This window comes from Mesoplodon bidens (genome assembly GCF_964165515.1).
Source record: "Mesoplodon bidens genome assembly, contig: HAP1_SCAFFOLD_855, whole genome shotgun sequence".
NCBI classification, from domain to species: Eukaryota; Metazoa; Chordata; class Mammalia; order Artiodactyla; family Ziphiidae; genus Mesoplodon; species Mesoplodon bidens.
Window position 1 is genome coordinate 90,312 of NW_027672482.1, and position 20,668 is coordinate 110,979.

General features: G+C 47.7%; 2 protein-coding genes across 2 annotated transcripts in view; both read right to left on the reverse strand.

Annotated features, from left to right (window-relative positions):
• Positions 1 to 338: 338 nt before the first annotated feature.
• Positions 339 to 20,668, reverse strand: part of LOC308609897 (forkhead-associated domain-containing protein 1-like) — a 42,451-nt gene continuing 22,121 nt past the window's right edge. Inside the window, exons 3-4 of the mRNA XM_081259175.1 lie at positions 1,184 to 1,279; positions 339 to 760 (exon numbers count right to left, since the gene is read on the reverse strand). Coding sequence (XP_081115301.1) covers positions 344 to 760; positions 1,184 to 1,279 — 513 coding nt within the window. The 3' untranslated portion in view covers positions 339 to 343. The remainder of the gene's footprint in view (positions 761 to 1,183; positions 1,280 to 20,668) is intronic.
• Positions 4,164 to 11,004, reverse strand: LOC308609896 (uncharacterized protein; the record flags this gene model as incomplete). Its single annotated transcript, XM_081259174.1, has 4 exons — positions 10,854 to 11,004; positions 6,505 to 6,657; positions 5,004 to 5,133; positions 4,164 to 4,318 (listed from the first exon to the last, which is right to left on the reverse strand). Exons 1-4 carry the CDS (start codon positions 10,944 to 10,946, stop codon positions 4,164 to 4,166), a joined length of 531 nt encoding a protein of 176 aa, XP_081115300.1. The 5' UTR covers positions 10,947 to 11,004.

The window sequence follows — 20,668 nt, forward strand, 5'->3', positions numbered from 1 at the left end:
TGCCTGAGCACACAGGAGAGACAAAGTCTCTTTTCTCCTCAGCTTTCTCACTCACCACCAATGCTCCCGACCTGGGAGATCCTCAGAACACTTCCATATATGCCTGGCTTCACGGTTTCCTTACAAGTGGGGGGAAGGCTGAAGATGTGGGGACTAGAGGGCAGAATAAATAGCCCATTGGCTGTGGACGTGCAGCACGAAGGGGGCAACGGTTATGCTACCAGCCCCTCCCAATTTCCCAGAGAGGGTGGGGGAACGGATACCACTGAAAATAGGATGGAATTACGAAAAGCACACACATGGTGAAACATCAGACACATTTACAAAAGGTGCACCTTATTCCTTAACAGTAGGGTACTTTAACTGCTGCTTTCTTGCCCAGAGACTTGGGTCCATCAGGCCCTGAGTCACCATCCCGCCTCCCCCCTCCACACCCAGGCCTCTGTCCTCTTGTCCTGGTCCCTACGGGTCTGCAGCTGCACCGAGGTTTAGCCTGGAGAATGGAGGCCTGGGCCTTTTGCCGGGGACACGGGCCATACTTGAGCCGTTCAATGTCCTTCTCGTATCGTCTCAAAAGCTCTTCTTTTCTCTGCAGCTGGTTCTTGAGTAGGGTGATCTTATCAAACACCAGGTACAGGTCTCTTTGTCGAAGCTGGTAGACTCTCTCCCTCTCTTTTGGGGAGAGGTGTTTCATGGACACGTGACCTGACATATCTTTGATGTTCATCATAGTCCCGAGGGTTTTGCTCATATCCAAGTACTACGAGAAAGCGTTTCACAGGTAAGAGGCCTGGCCCAAGACCGCTGGTGGCCACTTTGAGGAGGCAAACATCTAATTCTGTTTCATTCATTTTCTGCAGTTGCAGAGAAGAAACACATGCTTTGCAAATGAGTGCATTTGGGGTTTTTAGTAGGACTTTCATTTTCCCCCGCATCCATTTACACTATGCCTTTTTGAGAATTGGGGGGAGGGGTGGAGGGGGAATGACCACAGACATAAACATTCATTCTTACTACCCAGTCTTCCAAGGAATTGGGCTCTGCAATTTCTAGCCCATGCTGGGATAGGAGATGGGTCTCGTGGAGCTACTGTAACAACTAAACATGTATGTGGCGTTGGTTTTAAACTATCTGCAGGGCACACAGGTTTGGACAGGAGGGGACTGATGCTGGGTATACCTACCAGCTTTTCACTAAGATCTAAAGCCTCAGCCACATCCGTTTTCCCTAACTTCTCAGTGGCCATGATGGACCCTGGGCTGGAAAGGCCATTTTGAGGCTGAAATAAAACAAAAGAAAAAAACTCACTTGGCATTCCATTATGATTTTCTACATCCAGAAGAATAACCCAAGGAATAATGGAAGAACTGGAAAGAATAATTTGAGAGAGTTGATTTTTTATATCATCTTTATTGGAGTATAATTGCTATACAATGGTGTATGTTCGTTTCTGCTGTATCAAAAAGTGAATCACCTATACGTATCCATATATCCCCATATCCCCTGCCTCTTGCGTCTCCCTCCCACCCTCCCTATCCCACCCCACTAGGTAGACACACAGCACCGACCTGCTCTCCCTGTGCGATGCAGCTGCTTCCCACTAGCTATCTATTTTACCTTTGGTAGCGTGTGTGTGTATATGTGTCCATGCCAAGAGAGTTGGTTTTAAATCCATTCTGACTCTGTGAACTGCTTTCTTTATGACTGTGTTCCTACCACTTCAGAGCATGACTGCCTTTGAAATGATGCATCACTTGTGCCGTTCTTTGGCCACCGTCTCGTCTATCTTCCCTTTAGGCCAGTGGTTCTCAACCGGGGGTGACTCTGGCCACCCTACCCCCTCCAGGACATTTAGCAATGCCTGGGCACATTTGTGGTTGTCATAATTGCTGCTGGCGTCTAGTGGGTAGAGGACAAGGATGCTGCTAAACACCCCACTATGCATAGGGCAGTCTCCCAAACAAAGAGTTACCTGGCTCAAAAAATTAGTACTGCTGATGTTGAGAAGACAAGCTCCAGAAAAATGGGGACCATGCGGCTTTTGCTCACTATCTCCCTCCTTGTGCCCAGCATGGCACCTGGCAACGAGTGGTGCATAGTGGGCATGTTTGTTGAATGAAAGAATGAAGGTTAAGTGGATAATAGCCTCCCTCCTTTTTATTAAAGGAATCTCATTTCTGTGCAGCAGAAACCATACCCTCACAAAATTTGGCCCAACCTTCTCCTAGCTCTGGAACCTGGTGGGTGGGCATCCCTTCAGAACCTTTCCAGAGACAATGCAGATAGTGTTTGCAGCTTCATCTCCCTAAGACCCCAACCAGCCAGCTGGCTGCTGGAAGGCCAAATGACTGCATGGAATGGCCACCAGTCTGAATAGGTTACCCGATCTGAACGACTACAAATAACCATAATAAGCCTCCTTAAAAAATAAATTGGCTTTTAATGCTTGCCATGAGCACCTCTTAGCCCTAGCATTTGTTGGCACTACCCTGAAAACCTCTGAGATTAAAAACAAAACAACTAAAAAACTATAATGGCCCCCAAAGTGACTGTGATAGATAAGAGTGGACATATTTGTCTATGTATCTATGGAGATGAGAATAAAAGAGGGTATCTGAAGATGACAATAAACCGGGCAGATCTGCTGCAAAAAGAACCTGAGATGCTGCTCAGTGTCTTCAGCTACCCTGAGCTGCATCCTCTGTACCTCTCCAGACGCCCCCTCTTTTCCTGAGGGGAGGGTCACTAAGGAAGAGCCTGGGCTACAGGATCCAAGCACACAGTCCCCACCCAGTCTCTGCAGGCTAGCAGACACACCACCAGGGACACACCGCTGGTGTGTCTTCAATCATTATTCTGTGACCTTGGGTGAGGTACTTGACCTCCTGAAGCCTTACTTTTTCTTATCTGTTAAATGGGGACAATAATAGTAACTATGACACAAGGCTGCTACGATGGTTAAATGACATAAGGCATGGAGCCGGCTGAGCTCAACGCCTGGCACACAGTAAGCAGTTCACAGATGTCAGCTATTCTTCCTCCTGCTCTTTCCTTTAATTACTGCCAACCTTGGAGGATTGAGAGTTGGGAGGTTTCCTGCTCTGTGGTGTCAGTGGTGGGATGAGGGCTTGTTGCCAAGGGGAAGGTCAATCTTGGAAGCAGGACCATCAGGACGTGAGATCCAGCTGAGCTCCCCACCTGGAGACGGTCCCTCTACTCCCAGCCTCAGAGAAGGAAGGTTCGATTTTATCAGGAAAACCAACACATTTCTGAAGACTCACATCTCTAGACGTGTGAGCAAATGTCTAGAAAAATTGTAGGAGAAAATGCTGGTACAGAGAGGATGGCTTTATTATGTTTTCCAAAAGCTGGTTTAGACCAGCTGCCGCAGCAAGCCACGCTGGCCTGAGCTGTCCATTGTCATGTGTCAATCAAACACCCGATCAAACATCCATTTAGGATACAGGGCACTTTCAACCTAACAATCAAAGTACTTCTGAAAATCCTGGAAAACACAAACTATGCTCCCTAAGAAAGGAAGGTTTTCTTGGATAATACTCTTTAAATACTGTTTGACAATAATAACTATCATCTATTAAAGTGCTCGCTATGAGCTAGGCACTGGGATAAGCACTTTACATAATGATCTCCTTTAATTTTTCCATCATCATTTTACAGCTGGGAAATTGAAGTCCCAGAAAGGTTAGGAGGCTGCCCAAGGTCACAGAGCTTGCAGAGCTGGGATTAGGACACAGGTCTCTGATTCTAGAACTTGTGTCTTCTTAATCATCATGGCTCCCTTCTGCTGCCCTTTATGTGTTCATGTTTTTCAGTTTATAGCAAAAAGCAAATGTTAGGCAAGTTCATGGCATAATGTTTTACATTAGCTTGTTGAATCTTTTCTGCAGAATATAACATGTGATGTGAAAAGGAGGGCCCAGAGATTGACCTGGCCAGCATCAGTGCAATGCTATATCATGCTGTACACGATGGGAAACCGCCTTTCTATTCAAACATTGGATCACTGGTACGGCCACGCACCGACCAGTCCATACAGGTGTTAGCCCATCAGGGAGGATCTGGCCTCAAACCAATGATGTATACAGTGGTGCCAGGGCACACGGCTAGTGTCTGTCCTCATGCCCACCCTCCCCACGTGTCAGTCAATGCAGAGACAAAGTTTCTTTGGTTACCATTCCGATCTCTACTCTTAAAAAAGTTGGCAAGTCAGGTTTTGCATCCAATATTTCCCGAACATGTTTTTCCATCCCGAGGGTCTTTAAGTCTAGAAATGATCCATCCATGTGGTCCTTCTGATCTATAAAAGAAATAATTTACACTCAAAAGAAAGGCTCAGGAAGAAGTTACTGCATGTAAAAGTCACAGCTGCTATTTACTGGACCCTTACCACAGGCCAGTACTAATTAGCTCACCATCCTCCCTTGGCAGGTGAGGCATCGAGGCCCAGAGAGGTGAAATGACTTGTCCAAGGCCACACAGCTCATATGAGGCTGCAGCCTCCCAGGGCGGGGGCACTGAGGGGGAACCTTCGGCCACAGGTGTGAGGATGGACTTGAACCCAGGCTTCTGTGTCCTAGCCCAGGGCTCCACCCAGCAGCAAGCTTGGCTTCTTGAAAGCCCTATTCCCTCTAAACAGGGTATTTATCCTGGGAAGTTCCCCAAGGTTGGTCCTTGCACAGCATCCGTCTATGAAAGAGTTTCCACTGGGCCACAGTGAAATAAGAAAAAGAAGGACAAGGTTCTGAGTTTTTCATGAAATCCTGTTTATTTAATATCAAGGCCTGCTCTTGACTCTGAGCTCATGCCTACACATCTATTTTTTTCCTGCCCATCTTTTTTTTATAACTCTGTTTTTTTAGTTATGAAATGATGGGGATAGAAGATGGTGGTCCTGGCAAATTGGTTAGTCCCTAAAGTGAACCCTCAAGTCTGGGGCCCATGGTTCTCAGCACAGAGGGGTGACTAGGCAGGAGGAAACTTACTTGACAAGCAGGCCTTCTCAAGTTCTTTAATTCGTGCACGAAGCTCAGATAAAGCCTCTTTCTGACGCTGAATGACTTCCTCATGTCGGGACGCTTTGCACTTGGCCCCTAGATCACTGAAGGACTGCTCCTGTGGCCAGAATGGTGAGGACAGCAGCTTTATCAGTGATCACAACCTCCCTCTCTTGTATTTGAAGAAACATGAACAAATCATGGATTAGCAGAAACCCTGTCACTTACTTAGTACCTTGGAAAATATCATTACAGGGCTTCAGCAGAGAAGGAATTAAAACATTTCATTTCGAATGCAAAGTCACATCTAGGAAGATTTCCAACTTTCCTACCGACTTAGCATCACTATAAATAAGAGATCCCCCCTGTGTTCCCTCCCCACGTTTTCTTTCTCTTGTTCTTCTAATGCTCTTCTAAGCTGGGGTTTCCACTTGTTCTCATTCTGGTCTCATCTCTGAACAATCACATCAGATTTGCTCCTGGAGGGGCTTTTTTTTTTTTGCCGGCACCATGCGGCATGCGGGATATTAGTTCCCTGACCAGGGATCGAAACCGCGCCCCCTGCAGCGGAAGCACAGAGTCGTAACAACTGGACCGCCAGGGAAGTCCCTGGAGCCGCCTTTTTTTTTTTTTTTTTTTTTTTTCGTTACTCGGGCCTCTCACTCTTGTGGCCTCTCCGGTTGCGGAGCACAGGCTCCGGACACGCAGGCTCAGTGGCCATGGCTCACAGGCCCAGCCGCTCCGCGGCATGTGGGATCCTCCCGGACCGAGGCATGAACCGGTGTCCCCTGCATCGGCAGGCGGACTCTCAACCACTGCGCCACCAGGGAAGCCCCAGGTGATTCTTATCGGCCAACTTGGGGAAAACCTTCTTCTATGACTTTGTGGCTGAAAATGTAGTCTGCAGAGCTGTGCTATCGGTACCAGCTGGGAGCTGTTCAGAAATGCAGAATCCCAGGCTCCCCCCACCCAAGACCTGCTGAGTCAGAATCTGCATTTCAACAACATCCGCATATGATCCGTGGACACCTTTGAGTTGAGAGGTGCCACTGTTAACTATCCTGTAATTGGCTGGTTTCTGGAAAAGTAAGTAGCCGTTTTGGCCATGTGTTTCCCCTGATATGCATGAAGAGAAAGCAAAAGACTGAAATACTATTGGTTGGTCTTGCACACACTTAGACACAAACCAGGACCCGCAGTAACGACTGGGATTTGTATCAATAAAATCGGCTGCGGTATATAAACAAAGTACCATTTCTAGACATTTCAATAAGCTTGCCTCTTCAAGTTGATCTTCAAGTTGATCTCTGAGTTTTAGGATTCAAGCTTCATGTTAATTCCTCCTACATCATTCACCCTCTTTAATTAATTTAGCTCCCAACAAGGAGTTGCTGAGATTCCTCCATCTAAGTATGCGCCCTCTGTTTCTCATAGGAAAGCCCATTTCATCAGTTTCCAGTAGTAAACAGAAGGACGGGGACCACCTTACCGATTTCTCTTCCATTAGCCGCTTGACTCTGGCTTTCAGCTTCTCCTCTTGCTGTAGCCTTTCCTCGGTCAGCTTCTCCTTCTCTGCCAGATGCTGCCGTAACTCTTCTCGCAGCAAATACTGCTGAGTTTCCCGAGAACTGTTGATCTTCATCTGAAATGAGGGGAAGGGGAACTGCAGCTGATGGGGGACAGGACTAATGCAGGAGTCATTTCCACTACCTTTGGGGGCGGGACAAAGGTTCACGAAACTTTCTTCAAAACACAGAAAAACGATGCTTAGCATAGTAACTAATAGCGAAGTAGTAGAGCATCGTGGTTAAGAGCTCAGACTCTAGATCTAGATAGAATCTCAGCTCTAGTTCTTTCTAGACACTTCTTCGTATAGAAAATAAGCGGGTGAACTAAGGCAGGCCGTCTTCCTCCTCATTCATCCCTGCCGGCCACTTGCGTGCGGGATTCTGTGGAGAGCACGGGCCCGTGAAGGGGCTCTGCAGCACGCCTACCTGACCTACTGCCCTTTCCAAATAGGCTTTAATGTGGTTTTCTCTGTTCCTCATTTCTTGCAGTTGAAGCAATTTCCTTCTGGAATCCTCCCGAAGCTTCTCTTCAACCTGAAACGATGATGAAACCGAGGGCTTGCTGCTAAGGTGATCATCATGCCCTCTGGGAAACTCTTCTTGGGGGGTGCTATTGGCAGTGGGGGAGTCCCTGAGGGGTAGTGACAGCTGCAGACCAGCAGCCGGGGTCACAGGCATGCACAGGGTGGAGGCAAACTCACAGGGAGTTGCCCCCTAAGGGAAAGGGCCGAGCTCTGCACCCGGGGCTCAACTATGTTCTACCGCACACTCCCATCCCAGCTCGGTCCTTAACAAGCCGTACGACACTCGGAAAGTTATTTCACTGCTCCGTGACTCAGTGACCTCATCTGTCAAATGGGGATGATGATACTAGTATCACTGCATAGAGTTATTGTGGGGATTCAATGTTTGGAATAGTGCTTAAGGGCTCTGTGAGTGTGTTAAGTACTGTTGTAACCTAGGAAAGGTGGACGGGAATGTCCGCCATACAGTCTCGTTCTAATAACTCGTGATGGGTACTTGGAAATGTTATGATTGGGTTTATTATCATAACTGTTTGTCGTTACCACTTTGAGCACACTCACTGGTGGTAACCTCTATGGAGGCTTGCTAAAGCAATGTCTATTAAGAATTGCAGCCTGCAAACGAAGGCATTTAAAGTGGAGAAGCTTGCCTACTTTTCCCCCTTTACTTGGGTAACAGTCAACGCACGGTAAGCTTGGGAGTGCTCCACGCTACCCTTGGCTGGCCAGTGTAGGCCTCGCAGCTGCTCAATTCTTGGATGCACCTGCTGAGCCCTGGGCCCTGGCACTAACAGGAAATGAGGCAAACTCTCATAAATAAATGGAAAGTGTTTGTGCTGAAACAAATTCACAGGCTGTTTTTTTAGGGATCTGAAGAGGGGGATCACAGGGATCTAATAAAAGACCCAGAAAAGCCCTTAAGAGCTTTCTTCTGAGTAGTGTGGTCCAGTGGAAGAGCCTCTACCCAGCTCCGTTACCTTGGAAAAGTCATCTAAGCTCTCTGGGCCTTAGTTTTCTCCCAGGTCTAAACATGCTCGGACTTCTATGTCAGCAGCCTGTTTCATGTGCTGCAAAAGCCAAGTCCAGCCTTGGACTCTGCCCCTGTCTGTGTTCTGCATGAACAGCCCCTGTTCCCAGCCCCAAGCCTCAGAGTCACCTTCAGCGGCCGCCCTGCTCCCTCTCTCACACTCGGTCGTCTCACGCCTGTCCTCCAGTCCCTCTCACATGCAAGCTGGACTGTGACAACTGGCCTCCTCGCCTCGAGTTTAGTTTCTTCCAGTGCAATCTTAACGGTACTCTGAGAGTTACCCAGCTGTAAGGCAGCTCTGTCCAACAGGACTTTCTGCAATGGTACAGGTACTCTGAGCGAGGCTGTGTTGTCTAATACGGCAGCCACCAGCCACATCTGGGGATCAAGCACTCGAAATGGGGCTGGTGTGACGGAGGAACTGAATAAATAATTTTAATTAATTTTCATTAATTTCAGTGTAAACAGTAGCATGTGGCTGTTTGCTACGCCAGCGTCACTGAAGTCAGACGAACCTGGAGTCAGACAAAACCGACTGTGCCATTGGGCTAGTTATTTTACTAGTAACTAGTAGCCTTGACTTTCTCATCTGTAAAATGGAGAGGATGATTTCTAGATCACAGCGCTGTTGTGAAGATGAAGAGATGAAATGTTCAAGGGAACGCCTAGTACGTGAGAAATTGTAACTATCATTGTCACCCTGATTACTGTCCACAAATGTCATTGCATCAGTCACTTGTTCAGAAGCCTTAGGAGCTCCCTACTGCCTGTGTGGTACAGAGCCCAAGCTCCTGAACTAAGTCAAAACACCAAGCCAGGGATTCAAGAAGCCCCTACAAACTCTGAACGAGGTAAATAAAACTGAATCCACACCTAGATAAACCATAATAAAACTGCTGGAAATCAAGGGAAAAGACAATCTTAAAAGCAACTGGAGAAAAAGACAGATTATGCAAAGGTACAACAGTTAGGCTTACAGATGACCTCTAAATAGAAATAATAGGAGCCACAAGACAATAGTGACATATCTAATGTGCTGAAAGAAAAGAATTGCCATTGTAGAATTCAATACACAGTCAAATGTGTTTTAAGAGTGAAGGTTAAATATACATCTCCAGGCAGACACACAGGCACATGTGAGAATTTGTCATCCGCAGAGCCACAATGAGGGAAAACATTAAAGGGTATTCTTCAGACACAAGAAAAATGAACCCAGGTGGGTGATCAGAGATGCAGAAAAGACAAGCAACATTAAGGGTAATGTGTGGATATGATACTGACTATAGAAAAACACTAATAATGTCTTGTGGGGTTTTAAGTATCAATAGGAGTTTAGAAAATGACAACAATGGCTTATAAATCTGGAGGGGGTAAGTGAAGTTAAGGTGTTTGAAACTCATTGCACTGTCAAGGAGAAGGGCATAATTATCATCTACTATTGCCACTTGGTAAGTTAAGAATGCAGGGCTTCCCTGGTGGCGCAGTGGTTGAGAGTCCGCCTGCCGATGCAGGGGACATGGATTCGTGTTCCGGTCCGGGAGGATCCCACATGCCGCGGAGCGGCTTGGCCCGTGAGCCATGGCCGCTGAGCCTGTGCATCCAGAGCCTGTGCTCCGCAACGGGAGAGGCCACAACAGTGAGAGGCCTGTGTACTGCAAAAAAAAAAAAAAAAAAAAAAAGAATGCATATTGTAGTCTTCAGGATGACTACTAAGAGAATAGTAGAAGAGTGAAAAACTTAATTAATGTGTGATTTTGGTGAGTCAAGGATGAATGCTATTGTCTTACTATTACTAAAAGAATAGTAAAAAAGTGAAATATTTCCAAGCTAATAGAGGGGGAAAGTGGAATAAGAGAAAACCATCCACTCAGAAGGAGGCAAGAAAGGAGAGAAAAAGGAACATAGCACAGATGGTACAACTGGTATTGAGCAAGAAGGTAGATTTAAACCCCAGTACACGAGTAATTACATAATATAAATGGACTAAAAGTCAAAGATTGTCAAACTGGATTTTGTAAAAATGATACGCTATTTAATGGCATATGTCTTAACCTTAAGACAAAAATTGACAGAGAACATATGAAAAAGATATGGTATGAAAACTCTAACCAACAGAAAGCCAGTGATGAAGCTAAATGACAAAGGAGACGTTAAGGGAGAAACACTACTAGAGATGAAAAGGGACATTTCATGATGATCTAAAGTTTTGCTCTACAGGAAGTATTAGGATTCTAAATTAATATGCACCTAGTAACACAGCCTCAAAATATATAAAGCAAACATCGTTCATATTAAAAGAAGAAACACACAAATGACAAACATGTTGAGATTTTTAAAAACATTCTCAATGATGGAACAAAAAGCCAAAAAAAAATCAATATGAGAATTTAAGTTGGAACAACATCATTGGCAAACTTGGTTTAATGGATCAATTCTTTCGTAGATAATTTCACAATTAAGATCTGAAGGCAGGCTAGGGTTGTGGTTACACACAGGAGCTTTGGAGTCAGGCAGACCTGGATTCAAGTTCTGCCACAACTACTTTATGCAAGTGAACTTGGATAACTTCCTTCACCTCTGTGAGCCTCAGTTTTCCCGACTGTAAAGTGGGGTGAATACCAGTATAGACCGCATGGGGTCATTGTGAGGATGAACAGAGATGATGCAGGTGGAGTGCTGGCCCCAGAGTGGTTCCCAGGCCGACCTGTCCCTGCCATACCTTGCTCTTTTCCCGCAGCGTCATAGAGATCAGGCTCTGCTCGGTACTGCTCCTTTTCAGCTCCACCCTGAGCTTCCTCATTTCTTTTTCCATGTCATGGATTTGCTGAAAGAGTTCCAACAACAGGGAAGTCAACTTCACAACTCATTTCATCCGGTTCATTAAGGCAGAAACCTAGTCTGGGATTCGCTTCATTCCTTCCCTTGGGGGAAAATTCCACATCTTTGAGGCAAAGTAGACTTTCTTTCAACGGATGCAATGAAAGGGCTGGGTGAGGGAAAATTTCAGTTTCTTTTGAAGATCAGCATGGATCCTGGATTAAACAGTACAAGATACCTATCCACTCATTAGAGTCTCTTTCCTTGGGGCACATTTTTGAGTTCAATCTAAATAAGAGCTGTTTGGAAGACACAATGGGCACAGTTTGGAAGCAAAGAACAATGACATTTTTCTTTTTTCTCATTTGAGGCAGAGAAGTGTGCTCCTGACAGAGAGAAGAACACACGTCTCCTCCCCCCGTCCCAGGCACCGTCCTTCCCAACCGATGGAAAACGTATGCCTGGTGATGTGCACGAGGGTTCGGGCCTGTACAGGGGGTGAACATTTACATTAAGTGGTCATCTTTTCACTGTATTGATTTTTATGTTCACCTTCCATACAAGGCCAGTGATACATTTGCTTTTTATTTTGGTTTTATGAATTGTTGTAAAATTGAATGTATTTAAGCAAAAATACTTCAAGAAGAGTTGTGTTAATAACAGTGCTCAGGGCTGTGATAAAACTTGTGACAGTGGATCATGAAAGTCTGGGCATCACAAGTCCAGGGGTAGGGACCACGGTGAATTTCTAGCAGCATATGGTGGCCACCTCCCATCCCTGTCCCCAGGGGAAACCTGATGAGGGGCCTTGAGCCAACTGCCCAGAAAATCTGGGGAGAGTGTGTTTTCCATGGTCTTTTCACCCATCTCTTTGAGGCCAGCAAATCAAAGAATTAGGAGACTACATTAACAGACAAACACCCAGAAAGCCCCAGAGCTTGTGCTAGCTAATGGGCCAAGGAACCCCTCCAAAACCCTCAAGGCCACAATCTAGGCTTTCAGTGGACACCTAGGGGTCAGGAGTTTCAACGCACGGTTTTGCAGAGTTTTAACTCCTTCTCTTGGGCTTCCCAGTTCTCCTTCTGGGCATCTTCCTTCTGTAACTCTTCTTTCAGCACTGAGCACTGTGCATAAAATGGACAAGGCCACGGGGGCTTGGCTGGGGGTCCCAAGTACCTGTGTTCACGCCCAGGAGTGTTTCCTGCTGTATAACCCAATCACACCTCTGAATTCTGAGAGACGAGACCATTTGTGTGATGGGAGCACGGGATCCTGCAGTCATTCCCAGTTCACCCTCTCATGAGTTCTGAGGAATAGAGCACCTAAATTCCTCTTCAAAAGCCAGCAAACTTCACTGCAGGGGAAATCCAGCTTTGTAGAGTCTGGGTACTTAGGGTGAAGGAATTGGGATGTTTTCACACTGTGACTGGTGAGGGTGCAGGGGGCCGAGCCAGAGAGCTGGGGTCCATCTTAGGGCTTTTGTGCAGGTTGCATCTCAAAGACACAACTGCCCCGACTGGTGTGGAGGGGTAAACGGAGCTGTCTTGCTCGAGGGCGGCTTGGCAACAGGCATTAAGTGCATAAGGATGGATGTGCCTTCTTTTGACCCAGCAATTCCCACTTTAGGAATGTACCTTAAGGACAATGACTGTAGAAATAAGTAAATCTGTAGTTTCAAGGATGCTCTTCACAGAATAGTCAGTAACTGTGGAATAAAAATAAAATGAGGAAACAACCCAAGTGTTGTTTAGAACAGCAGACCACTTTAAAACACTGGGTACATCCAGGAGAAAGTATGTAGCTTTCAAGACGAATGATAAGAGCGCTGATTTATTAGCACGGGAAAATAGTAAGTATTTAAAAATTTTAAAAAGGTGCATAGTATAAATTCACTATAAAATGATTGATTGATTGATTTCTAGGCAATATATAGAAATAAGACTGGAAGAACATACATGAAAATATTATCACTGATTTCTCAAGGTAGCATTTCCTCTCCTCTCTTTTTATTTTTTCTTCTCAATGTCATCTACTTATTTTTCTAAAATTAACACACATGATGTATGTCATTAAAACAAAAAGGCATCTCAAATGTTCACAAGAGCAGTACCCTTGGTGGTGACGAGCCCTTGTGCTACTGGCCAGCACAGTCTAGAGGAGAAGGGACCTCACTCCAAGGTCAATGAGGAAGGGGAAACGGGGACATAAATCATCCAAATGCACTTCAGGAGGTAGAAGAGCCAAGCAGGTGCTGTCTTTGCAGATTCCTTCTACTTAGCACCACCTCTGCATCCCCTTCCCGTCCCCAACACACACACACACACACACACACACACACACCCCACATAAAACAGCTATAGCACATGCCTCGGAAGACACTCTGCTTGGGAGAAACGAATGCAGAGGGCTTGGCCAGGCAGCCAACCCAGGGCAGAGGCAGAAGAGCACAACTAAAACCAGCCTCCCACTTCTCAGAAAACGATTTTGTCATCCCCATTTCACAGATGGGGAAATGGAGGCCAAATAAGTTACAATGAAAGAAAGCTCTGGGATTGGACCCTGGTCTGTCTGATCCCAAAGCTCGTGCAGTGCCTTTCACCAGCTCCAAACTGGGTATGGTACTATGTACTAGGTATTACTTATTTTGCCTTTTCCTTGGAACCTCAAGATCTGTCCCCCATGCAGACCTAGCTATCGGGTAGCCTCTGGGAATCTCTGAGTTGCCACCTGAGATGAAAGCTTTGAGGTTTTACCTTGACTCACAGAAACAGGCACATCATACAAATACTGAGAAATCGTATCCTATAGAGGCAGGATTCTAAAGTTAGCATTGAAGGCAAGAGTTGCAAATAGTCAGTTACATGTAAAAAGCTCTTTGCTTGCCTACCACGTTCATCTTCCATAGAGACATTCTACACACTAAAGTCTAAGGAAGAAATGAGAGTCTGCGTGTTTGCATCTGGATCTTCAGATATTCTGCTTTGAAGACAATTATGAGAACCAGTGGTGCTGGGACCATGATGCAGCCGTGTGGTCATCCTTGCTCACAGATAGATCGTATTCTGTTTAATGTTAAACTTTGTACTGGCAGTATATGCTCATAGGTGGGTTTGTTGCTGGGATTAAACAAACTCATTTATAATAGGGGTTAGAAAATGTTTGCTGGATTTGAAAATATATTATGCTTCTTCTGAGCCACATACACACTGTCCTTTGAAAGGCTTCAGAAGAGTTGGCCACCTGCCCAGCAGCTACCCTCCCTGTGTCCTTGGGCACTGGCCTCATCTTACCACCGTGTGTCATGTGACTCCACTGTGTCTGCTTTTCGCAGCTACAATTTTCTGATGACCCGACACTCACTCTGGAGCTGAGGGCTTCGAGCTGGTGATCCTTTTCTTTGTTCTCACTTTTCAGTTGATTCACCTCCTGTTGTAGTTGTTGAACTTGACCATCCTTTACTAACACGTCTCTTTGCAAAGATGACACCATCTCTGTAAAAGAACCAAACCAAACCAAAACAAAAGACTCATGGAGGTCAAAGAGGCACGAAGGATTATTGGCAACACCATGGCTGTCAGCCAACGTTTGGACAAGACCTTCCAAGTCTGGCCCACCACCGGTGCCCTCCTAGAACTGGGGAGGCTTTTTCCAAGGGTCCCAGAGCAGGAATGGGAATGAGAGCAAAGTCCACGGAACAGGGTTTGAGGCTTCAGTGAGAATGAGGGGCAGTCGGCACCAGCGAGAGGAGAAACCTGTGGGGGCCCCTTGTGGGCACAGGCCAGGCAAAGCTGGGAGGAGAGGGCACACCATGGGCCTGGGGAACAAAGGCCCAGCACAGGGAAGGTCCAGGAATTCTTCTCCAGAGGCCAGGAGACGGCCGTGTGGCAGAGGGCACTGCTGGACACTATTGATGGGGTGGTTGGTTTCACAGTCCTCTGAGTTTGGACCCCTCTCTACCACTTATTGGCTTGGTGGTGTTGGACAAGTTATTTCACCTCCCACTGTCTGTCCCACACAGAGTTATTGTAAGGGTCAAATGATGCGGTATGTCCCAAGAACTCAAAGTGGCTAAATTATGTTTGTTACAGGGCGCCTATTATTTTTCTCGGCAGCCAGGTTCCAAAATGGCCCCAATGATCCCTACCACCTAGAATTCATGCCCTGTGTAGCCCCTCCCACCCTGAATAGGGCTGCCATGGGTAACCAATATGATACTCTGGAAATGATGGAATATTTCCTCCCAGGCTGGGTCATAAAATACACTGTGGCCTCCTCTTTGCTCTCTCTCGAATCAGTCACTCCGGGGGAAGCCAACTGCTGTGTCGTGAGGACACTCAAGCAGCCCTAGAGAGAAGCATGTGGGCTGAGGGACTAAGGCCTCCAGCCAATAGCCACATGAGCAGCCATTCTGAAGGGGGATCCTCCGGCTCCCACCGAGGCTTTAGATGACATGACTTAGGCCCCTGCCGACATCTTGACTGCAACTCATGAGAACTAAGTCACCCCCCGCTCAAATTCCTGAACTACAGATACTGGGTGAGATCATAAATATTGGTTGGGGTTTTATCCATTACATTTTGGGGTAACTTGTTATGCAGCAATAGATAACTACTCCATTACTGTAGTATCATTTTTTTAAAACATCTTTATTGGAGTATAATTGCTTTACAATGGTGTGTTAGTTTCTGTTTTATAACCAAGTGAATCAGTTATGCATATACATATCTCCCCATATCTCTTCCCTCTTGCATTGTAGTATCATTTTGAATAAAAGTGGGAAGAAGGGTGCATAAATGCAGTGGTATTGGGTTATCTCCTATGGTTCTTTTCTTGAAAGAACATCAGGCCCAGTTTTAGTGGTAGATATCAATCAAGAATGTCTATGAAATAAAGCACAAAATGCTCCAGAATTTCAGTTTAAAAATGAGCTTTGCCTCCAGGACACAGTTCAGTTACTTGGAAATCCCTCTGGGGCTTGCCACACTTTGAGTGGGTCCAGCCCATCTCAAGCGTTATCCCAACCCAGGTCTGTCCGACTCCCTGATCGGAGAAGGTGGGATCTGAGACAGGCTTGATGCTTGGATGAGGTTTCACTGGCCGACATACGGGAGGAAGGTGAGGACCAGCGAGTTCATCCTTCCATTCCTGGTGCCCAGAACAGCACCTAGCCTGGGGGAGGTGCTCAGAAAATATCTGAGGACATCCCAAGTGAGGGAGGAGCATAAGCAGAGACCTGGGGGCAGCAGGGGGTGGGGCTGGGTGTGATTAAGTTGCAGAGTGAGGCAGAAGAAAAGCACGGATTCATACAGAGATGGGGATTCACGTGCGACTCAATGCTATGTCTGGCTTCTACAGCTGTGGGCATGTTTCCTGTTACGCGCCGACTGCTTTCAGAGTGATGTGCCCCTCCGAGGCTCACTGCCTCCTCCCTGTCACCTGCTTCTCTCCCTCCCCTTGTCTGTGAGTGGTCCCATCCTCTTCAGGTCTCTAGGCATGTCAGTTTCTGCTTAAAAACCTCCACTGGATTCCCAACACCCTTGGAATAAAAACCCAGACCCCCCGACCCTGCCCAGCCCCACAATCCCCTGTTCACTCCATGCAGCCTCTCTTGCCCTTGGCTTGTCCTTGCTCACGTGAAACAGGTCCTCTCTAAAAGAAGGACATAGCCGTGGAGGATACAACATAAACTGGTTAGAATCAGCTAGGTCCAAGGGGGCGTAAGATACGACTTCCAGGGGGACTGGAGCCTCATTACAGACTCATTGTAATACATGAGCGAAATGACACACCCACCAGGACCAGGACAGTTCCGAGGCTGACCATAAAGGTCAAAAAGTGGGTGGTGGGGCTTCCCTGGTGGCGCGGTGGTTGAGAGTCCGCCTGCCGATTCAGGGGACACGGGTTTGTGCCCCTGTCCGGGAAGATCCCACATGCCGCGGAGCGACTGGGCCCATGAGCCATGGCCACTGAGCCTGTGCGTCCGGAGCCAGGGCTCCGCAACGGGAGAGGCCACAGCAGCGAGAGGCCCGTGTACAGGAAAAAAAAAAAAGTGGGTGGTGGCCCAATTCCTGGAAATCCCCGCCCCTTCCCCAAAATATTAGAGTTGTCACAATCCTCCCACTCATTAGCCAATAAAATTACCCACCCCATAAAAACTAACCACCCCATATTTAGGGGCCTCTAGCCTTCTGAGATAGCCCACACTCTGTCTGTGGAGTGTGTTTCTCTCTAAAGAAATCCACTTCTTACTTTGTCTCTCACTGAATTCTTTCTGCATGAGACATAAAGAACCTGAGCTTTATTAAGTCCCGAGACCACATGCGTGATCTCGATTAAAAGATAGTGGGTTCTGACTGGGTTCGAGTCCCAGCCCACGGGTTCAAGTCCCACCTGAGTTCCATGGTTGCACACCCACTAAGCTGGTCCCCCTTGGCCTCCCCGCTTGAAGTGCTGGCCACCACGACACACAGTTTATTTTCTCCACAGCACCACTGCTCTCTGAAGTGGGCTTGTTTATTCATCCGTTTACTTTTATTGTCTGTCACCCCCTCCCGAATCTGTGAGTACAGGAATCTGACTGTCTTGCTTGGCTCTCCCTCCCCGGAGCCTGGAATGGGGCCTGACACCTAGTAGGAGCTCAAGAAACATGTTGAAGCAATGAAGGAATCCAGGGAATCAAAGCTCAGCCACAGCTGTGCGTTGGCTGCCCCTCTCCCAACCCAGGCCCTTTGTCAGGTAACCACCTCTGATCAAATTAGAAAATGGTTTCCCTTGGGCCCAAGTGCACTCGGCTGAAATGGGTGAGACAATGGGTGCCTTAAAGGAGTGACCCCATTTTGTCCACGCTCTAGTTTGCACTCAGGCTGCTTTGTGGAACCACCCAAGCCACAAGGCGACCTGTGTTCTCCCTGGTGGGGCCAGTGCTCAGGAGACCTTGTAGCCAAGAGATACCATTCTCTCAAATATTTACCAGGCCCTGCCCTCGGAACTGGGCGGCAAGAAACCTCCACTGAGGGAGAACTCTAATGCACCGACACGGGTGATCCCTGAGGCTGCACCCATGTCACGGGCACAGGTGTGCTGGTTGACTGGTGATGTCTGCAGGGGGAGGGCAAAAGCTCTGAGGCCTGAATGCAGAAGCGCCTCACCTGACGTAATGGCGGTCTCCCTCCTTAAGTTCTCGGCCTCGTGCTTCAGGGAGGTGATTTGTAAGTTTCTCTCAGACAGGGTCTGGCACAGCACCTGGTTGTAGCCTTGCTGTAGGGCACTGATCTGTGGAAGGAGGCAACACACAGTCAGAGGGGGCCAGCCAGGCCTGCAGGACACGCCGGTACTCCTCCAACATTGGGCAAAGAGTCGGGTTGATATTGGATCGGGGTGTTGGGGAAACCAAAGTTTTCAGTTGTCACTAGTGGAAGGGGCAGGAGGGGGCCTGTTCCTTCAGTGACCACCATGTCATCGGTCCTCGAGACACGAACCTTATCTTTGTGGCCACCCAGGGGCTCGGGTGCTGCTGTCTTCCTATGACCTGTGGGTTTTCAGCCATAAATAGACCAGCTGTTGGTTCCAGATCATCCAGCACTGACTGGATGCACAGCAAAGTTCAAGAGCCGGGAGCAGGTTATGAAATGAATTCCCTCTAATGAGAATAGAGGGTAGTTTATACCTCACAGAACACTCCAGAGTTTACAAAGCCCGTTCACACATGCTACACTGATACTCGTCACAGCGTTGCTGAAGGCTGACGTTCCTATTAATGTGCCCATTTTGCAAGGGAGCCAGGTTGAGACTCAAAGAGGCGAGGCCCCCTGCTCGGGATCACGCGGCTGGTCAGACGTGGAGTGTGATTCAAACCCAGTCTTTAGTTGCCTGGTTCCTCCTTCCCAGGAGGCTCTAGGTTTGAGCGTGAGAAGTTGGAGGCTGTAAAGCATGGCATGGACTCGGGAGCCGGACTGTGGCCTTCAAGTCCTGTCTCTGCCAGTTAACGGGCTTTGTGAACACAAGGAGGACACCATATTCTGTTTCCTTTTGTTCAGTCTGTACGCGGGGTGATGGTAGTCCCAACCTGATAGGATTGTTAGAAGTATTTTAATAAGTTAACATGTGTACAAGTGCTCAGATCATGCCTGGCACACGGCACAGGGGGATGAGCTGTGACGGTCCTCTCCTCTGACTACCCACGGGGTGTTTTTTTTGTTTTGTTTCGGGGGTTTTTTGTGTTTTTTTTTTTGCGGTACGTGGGCCTCTCATAGTTGTGGCCTCTCCCATTGTGGAGCACAGGCTCCAGACGCGCAGGCTCAGCGACCATGGCTCACGGGCCCAGCCGCTCTGCGGCACGTGGGATCTTCCCGGACCGGGGCACGAACCCGTGTCCCCTGCATCGGCAGGCGGACTCTCAACCACTGCGCCACCAGGGAAGCCCTCATGGGGTGTTTTAGCTTCAGCTTCCCTCGTCCGTCTCTGGGGAAGGTAGTTGGTAATCTTTATGTGTGCATTTGTAATCCTTGCCAGGCTCACTTAAACGCCAGTGTGGTTGTTATTAAGAGGAAATACAGGGGCTTCACTGGTGGCGCAGTAGTTGGGAGTCCGCCTGCCGATGCAGGGGACATGGGTTCGTGCCCCGGTCCGGGAGGGTCCCACATGACACGGAGCGGCTGGGCCCATGAGCCATGGCTGCTGGACCTGCGCATCTCGAGCCTGTGCTCCACAACAGGAGAGACCACAACAGTGAGAGGTCTGCATACCACACACACACACAAAAAAATTAGGAAACTCCATTTTGCTGGTGTAGAGAGGAAGGCTCAGAGGGATCCAATTATTTGCTCACGATCATCCTTCTAGGAAGCAGCAGTGCTTGGATTAAAACAAAGTCCTCCCCAGTTGAAAGCCCATCTCTCGCCCTCTGTGCTTGCATACAGAACAGGGGCTGTCCTTTTGTACCTCCACACTTAAATACTCAGTACAATTTTTCCTAGGAGCTAAATGGGCCTGGCCAGGGCCCTTAAGGCAACAAATGAGACCAGTAATCCTCAGAAGGGCTCTTCGTGTACTGCCCATTTATGGCCTGTGGTTTGATTGATCCATCCATTTCCAGGGATAAAGCTGTGTCCCATTTTCAGTTTTGCTCCACAGTTGTGGGTTTAGTTTAGATTTCCCATCTCACACGTGTTCATCCAGAGCCAAGGCGTCTCAGAACATTTGGCATCAAGCAACAGAAACCCACTGCAACTCGTTTAAGCATAAGATAGGACTTTATTGAAAGTAGCCTGGGGCATCCTATAGGACAGTGAGTGAGGCCAGGCTAAGGAGAGCCCAGAACTATCTCTTTCTACGAAGGACTGTTTTCTCCGTGAACCTCTGCTTCATGAGTCTCCTCTTGCAGACCAGCTTTCTCTGTGCACGTGGCTCCCTGGTGGCTTTCAAGTTGATTAGATCCAGGGCAAGTAGCCAGTCCAAAATGACCATGGTCATTGTCACCCAAGGCCACGGGACCCACTTTGGGAAACACTGTTCAAGCAAGGACCCTTCCCATGGAGAGAGGGGCTTCATGCTTTATCCCCAGAACCCAGAACAGTACCCTGGCACATATCTGTGGAGCTCCATACTTATCTGTGGGTGGATGCAGCTGACTTAGCTGCACACACACACCAGGCAGCGCTCTGCACTGCAGTCACAGTTGTGCTCCAACACGATCTTTTATCTCAATCATCTGCTTGT